General features: G+C 34.2%; 1 protein-coding gene across 1 annotated transcript; it reads left to right on the plus strand.

Moving 5' to 3' along the window:
- The first annotated feature begins 538 nt into the window (after positions 1-538).
- Positions 539-6063, plus strand: LOC149265812 (chorismate mutase 1, chloroplastic-like). The gene is made up of 6 exons (XM_089429753.1): positions 539-1236; positions 1519-1738; positions 1979-2065; positions 4345-4488; positions 4673-4765; positions 5359-6063. The coding sequence occupies exons 1-6, from the start codon at positions 1046-1048 to the stop codon at positions 5587-5589; spliced, it is 966 nt and encodes a 321-aa protein (XP_089285879.1). The 5' UTR covers positions 539-1045; the 3' UTR covers positions 5590-6063.
- The last annotated feature ends 454 nt before the right edge of the window (positions 6064-6517 follow it).

A 6517-nucleotide genomic window follows, 5' to 3' on the forward strand; every position in this document is an offset into this window, starting at 1 on the left:
TTAATTGAGATCATGGGTTTATTTTTGGGAAAATGCATTATTTTTGAGGGATCTAATTTTTCACTTACAATTTTTATGATCAGATATTATTTAAATATTTTATATAATCATTTAATTCTTTTCTATTTTTAGATTTTTTTAAAATTTGGGAACTTTGATGATACTGGGCTGTAGAATGAGTCTACCTCAACAAAGTCACAATTTCATTGTCAAACAATAGAAATTCTGAAAGGTTTTTTTAGAAACCCTGGCTGCAGTTGTTAAGCTTCATGATTTTGGGTGCTCTAAAGTTCTTAATGATGCTGAATCATTTTCCACCATAAAAAAAAAATTATTCCAACTTTTTAAAAATTCTTAATGATGCTGAATCAATTTCCACTATAAAAAAAATCATTCCAACCTTTTTAAAATCAAATTTCCTTGGAAAAAAAAAAACCAAAAGTCAAAGAAAATTTCGTTGTCAGAACAAAATTGTGAATTCTATAAACAATCCCCTTAAAACTTGAATAGCCGAAGACAAACGCCCAACCGGACCTGGATTGGGTTGGAGTTAGACCCCACTCTCTCGGAGTTAGGTGAAGACGCATGAAGCTCCACCCTTCCTTCACAGTTCAGTCAAGGAAACAAGAAGTTGGCGTGGTTTGAGTGGAAGTAGTTGAGAAATGGATGTGTGCGCACCTACCAAACGTAAGAAAATGCAATTCATCCCACCAATCGTCGACCAATTCCCAGTTTCCTCCCACGCAATTTCTTTGTCACCACTATTCTTTCTTTTCAATGGCAGAGTGCTCTGTGAGGTCACCTGAGCATATGGGTTTCTCATAGGCTGTTGCACTGCCCAAAAGTTTTTCTGCTTCAAGTGGCCTATGGTATACACAGTGCACACGAGATTATTATTATATGTCCTCCTGGTATATATATATATATATACATAAATTTCATCATCAGGTTCGTCTTCGAATCGCCAACTGGGTGTTGCATATTCACAGATCACTCTGACCCAAATAGTTTGAGAACGCTAAGGGAATACAGAGTAACCGCTTCTATGGATCTTAAACTCTCTGTCCCATCTCGGGTCTATGCACCAGCACTCACACACGCCAAATTTGGATCCCATACACAGCGTTTTACAATGAGCTTTTCTCAAGAAAAACGAAAATCCTCTAGTTGGGCACCCATTTCAACATCATACTCTGATCTTCAGATAACCCGGGTTTCGACTTCGCCGACATTCGGGTCTGTTTTCTGTCCTGATATCCAGTTTTTCTTTTATTTTTATTATTTTATGTGCAAAATTCAATGTTTTTATAGGCTAAGATACCGTTAAAGTGAAGTATTTCTCAATTCCTTTTGGAAAACTCCAAATGGTATCCTGTAGTGTATATCAATCATATTAGGAATTGTGCTACAATGTTATATCATGGGATTAATTTTATGCACGCATATTAATCACATTTATTAATATAATTCTGTGAAATTGCGTCAGTGTTATATAATAAATAGTTAATATGTTTGCAGAGTGGAAAACAAGCGGTTAGATATGAGCAAAAACCTGACCTTGGACAGTATCCGTCATTCTCTGATCCGTCAAGAGGACAGCATCATTTTCAACCTTCTGGAGAGAGCCCAATACTGTTACAATGGCCCCACTTACGATGCCAATGCTTTCACCATGCCTGGATTCAGTGGCTCGCTTATAGAATTCATACTCAGAGAAACCGAAATACTCCATGCCAAAGTTAGTTTATTGAAATTCAAGCAGCTTTCAAAAACGTCTGAGTTTCCTGTTTTCTTTTGGTTATATTTTATTAACTGTTAATATACTCAGCTAATGAAATCCATGTGTTTATTTCTAGCAGGCTTGCTTCTAAATTTGAATGAAAGGGTTCTGTGCTCATTATCGGAATGATTAGACGGAAACATTAATATGTCCCTCTAAAACCTGCCATAACATAACGTATCATGACCGTATGTGCAGGTGGGCAGGTACAAAAGCCCAGATGAACATCCATTCTTTCCTGATGCTTTACCAGACCCCTTACTCCCTCCATTACAATACCCACCGGTACTACCACTGACTCCTACTTAAATAAGTTTTACTTCCAATTTTTTCTTTGGCTAAAGAATTGACAAAGTTAATTAATAGACTGATCCAATGAATTGATATGAAAAGAGTTGGATTGGTGCAACAATTTCAGTAAGAATGAAAAAAAAATTCCAATTAGATTTTTGCTAAAGTGATTTTTTCTTTTGATTCGATTAAGCTTATCACGGAATTGTAATTTCATGATAATTAAACTTTCGTGTTCATCATGGCTCAGGAGATCCTCAAAGGCTGTTTATGCATGAATTCAAATTGTAATTTCATGATTATTTTACATCCATGTTCCTTCTGGCTTAGGAGATCCAATTAGGCTGTTTATGAATTTTAGTTCATGCTACATAGGATTTTACTCTGACTTGCTTATAACAATGTGTTGAACATGGTCTCCCTGAAGCCTTGAAAATTCAGGGGAAATTGTTGTATCTCGTGTAGTCTATAGGAAGGAACAATACAAAAAAGAAAAATGGAGTAGACATTTTCAGACAGAATGAAATGTTCTCCATCGAGCACCCATCGATAGTTAAAACACAATCTATGGATTGTTACCAAATTTAACAGTAGAGGAATCACCAAACAACAAATATTACATACAAGAATTGTAAAGCAACTAACTAAAAATCTGTAAAACATACGAAGGAGAAAGAAAATTTGAATTCGCTAGCAGCAATGATATCAATAGGAAAAACTGAAGTATGTGTTAGGGGAGATCCTTGTGTGTAATGCTGGAGAAGATTTACATGGAAAAAAGTCAAATATACATACACATAAGCACAAGTCCATATTAATCCTATCTTAAGCATCAAGAGGCTTGTGTTTGAATTTTTTTTGGATCCCTCTCGATGTCTAATGGATCCGGAGTTAAGGGATCTGTGTAAGTATAAGCCTGATAACTTCAAACATTAACTGTTAAAACTAGACAATGACAGAGCCATATCTCAGAAATATTAAAACAATTAACAAAACTGTTTAGTTTAAATTATTACCTAACAACCTGGAGACACATTTTAGAACCACCATTTATGTGTTTCTTTGCTATATCAAATTTGAACAGGGAAAGTATAAGAAGGGGCATTTTTGACATGATGAGGAAGTATTGAAAACAGTGTTTCACAAAGAGGCATCCCCCAGGGTGACTCTCCATGTTTCCCACGCTCTTAGGACGTTTGGGAAAATCTTTTACCATGTTCTCTTTTTAGGGAAATTTGGGGATATGCAGCGGAATGTTTACCCAATGTGGGGATGTGTCTTTTCAAAAGGGGTGGGGATGTGTCTTTTCAAAAGGGGTGCTTGTAGGCATCTCTCTCATAAAGGGTTAGATGTCCTCCCTGAATTTTGTTTGAAAACAATAATTTACGAGTATATTCAAACAATATCTCAATTTGAGATGTTAAACTTTTCCTAACTTATTTTAGTGCTTAGAGGGTGATATTGATGATAAGAATCTCAATATACCCAATGATTTTGATGACATGTAGGTATTTGTTGTAGCATGATTTTTTTTGGACTACAGAAGCTATTTAGAGCTTCTTTGTTAATGCATTTTTTGTTCAAATATGGATTGTACTCAGTAATTTTGGTTATATGCACACCCTTACTATATCTGTGAGGAACTTTGCATATTTGTGTATAATGGTTTGGATTCATATAAGCGCACATGAATATGTACTTTTTTCTTTTCTTTTCAAAATTTGAATATTTATGTATTTTTTGGTTGACCAGTTCTTTGGTCCATTTTTTTCTAGCTCCCAGTTTTGGGGTCTACCAGTGTGATCAATGCCCTGGTTCTAATAACATTGGTTTATCGTCCATTGTTCATTTTTAGTTTTACTTTTGAGTCTTGACTCTAGATGCTATTGAACTTAGACCAAGTCTTTGACTCATCACTTTTTACTATTTTTGAGTTTGAGTAATTTCAATTTACTATTCCAGTTTCAGGACTTCAGTATTTTGCTTAATACTAATCAGATTCTAGAATACTGAATGATGAATTTAAATCAATATATATGATATTTTACTATTTCTATTTCATTCAATTATTTAAGATATATAAATCAATATATTTAATAATTGAATCTGAATTTAAATCTGAATCATATATATATATAACCTGAGATTCCCTGTCCCTTTAAATTACCCTAAAATTTGAGGGAGAACCCTAAAATTTGAGGGTTCTCCCAGATCTCTTTCTCTTGTCCCGGAAATTTGGTAAAACATTGATTGAAAATCATGCACTGTTACAGGTGTTGCACCCCGCAGCTCAGTCTATCAATATAAATAAACTGATTTGGAGTATGTATTATGATAACTTGCTTCCACGATTTGCTGCCACGGGAGATGATGGCAACTATGGGTCAACTGCTGTCTGTGATACCATGTGTTTGCAGGTATGTTGGACATTAACCAATTGGGACTTTAATGTTAGTTCTTGCCTGAAAAAGACTTTAATGTTAATTCTGGCATGAAAAAGCCTTTTCTGGTAAAATTAGGCCAAAAGGTTCAAACAATTATGTTAGTGTCTGGTTTCTCAAGGATATTCTGGCTTATGCTCGGTAAATCACATTCTTACAGGCCCTTTCCAAAAGGATACATTACGGAAAATTTGTAGCTGAAGCCAAGTTTAGAGGCTCGCCAGAACTATATGAAGTTGCAATTCGTGCCCAGGTTTGTATTTCAGATTTCTTGCTTGAATTTGCATTCTTTCCTATTTGTTCTGCTTCCTTGATAGGAAATGCAAGTGACATTATATTATTATACTGTCCCAACTCTCATCATTTCTGGATACCTCTATATCAATATATTCAATCTAGAATTGAATGCACACATAAGGATGATGAGTTTTAAGTGATTTCAAAACATTGACATGTGGCTTCTCTTGCCTTGCTTTGTTATTTAAGATGTAAACATCAAAAGACGTATTTGTCATAAACCAGCATAAAGCCATTTTAATTCAAAAGATTTATTTGTCATAAATCGACCTAAAGCCATTTTAATCCTAGATCTACGAATTGTTAAAAGTGTATTTAACGGATTGAGATTGAGATTAAGATTAAGATGGACTTAGGCTAGTTATATATATATATAAAATGAAATTTAAAGTTGAAATTGGAAATGTATGACATGGAAATTAATAAGATTTTTTTAGATTATGTATTTTTTCATTGGTACAATTTAAAAGAGTGTTTAAGTGTTTTTATATCTTTTTGGTACTGGATATCACATGATTAGTTACTTAATTCCCGGATATTTTTTTGTAGGACAAGGAGCAGCTAATGAACTTACTCACATTTGAAAGTGTTGAGACAGCAGTTCAGAGAAGAGTAGAGCAAAAAGCAAAAGCATATGGTCTAGAGGTCAGCTTGGACACCACAAAAGCAGATTCAACCTACAAAATTCAACCTTCTTTAATTGCCAATCTCTATGGAGACTGGATAATGCCTTTGACTAAAATGGTTCAGGTTGAATATCTACTAAGAAGACTTGACTAAAAATTTCACTTCCATATTTCTCTGTTAAATTATAGCCGTTAAATTGTTGTGTCTACCCAAGATAAAGACGCCATATGAAGCTTTCACACAGAAGAAATGTATTTCATTTCACTGTACAGAAGAAGTGCCATTATATGCTTTGAGGCCATCCTTGTAATCAATGCTTCTGGTTCGGGAAAATCAAATCCAGTGAATATTATATGGGTCAATGGAAGTTCTATGTACTTAGAATATCTCAGGACATCAAAAAATTACAACACTAGTTCTTTTAGGCATTTCATTTTAGGCCGTAGTTCTTATTTGTATATTTAGATTTTATTTGTTTAGGGGAATAAGGGTTTCGTTTAGAATATGTTTTTATGCAACCAAATGATTAGTAGGGCAAGGTTTTGTCTTGCTGCTTAAAGTTGGGGTACCTGAACGGTGAATATTTATGGCCCCTCACATTTTAAACAAATGCTAGAACTTAAAGGATCCCTTATCTATTTTCCAGCTGATTTGAAGCAGACTATTAAGCATTGGACATGCAAAAAGCTAGATTGTAATATATAAAACTGAGATGTTCCGCCCTTTCAAAACTGCTCATATAATTTTGAACACAACTAAAAGACCATGCAATAAGACCGTGATTATTCTTATTTTGTGGCCAATTTTGTTAAAAGTCCACGTAACTAAAATCCATATGTTATCAATTAAATAAGTAATCTTTCAATTTAATCATGGATCCAAACCATAACATCAATCATATAAAGTTGGAAATTAAATCAGCTAGATTCATTTTAATTTCGGATTTATCAAGCATCGAGAGGGATCAAATCTTTTCTCACTCGAAAAGAGGTTTGCACTTCAAGAGATTTGATCCCTCTTAGCGAGATCTGGGATTAAGATAGATCTAGGTTGGTTTTTATTATTTATTATTTTTGTTTAC

The sequence above is a fragment of the Pinus tabuliformis genome, chromosome 6 (assembly GCF_031772625.1).
Source record: "Pinus tabuliformis cultivar Carrire ecotype Pingquan chromosome 6, CPIR1, whole genome shotgun sequence".
Taxonomy (NCBI): Eukaryota; Viridiplantae; Streptophyta; class Pinopsida; order Pinales; family Pinaceae; genus Pinus; species Pinus tabuliformis.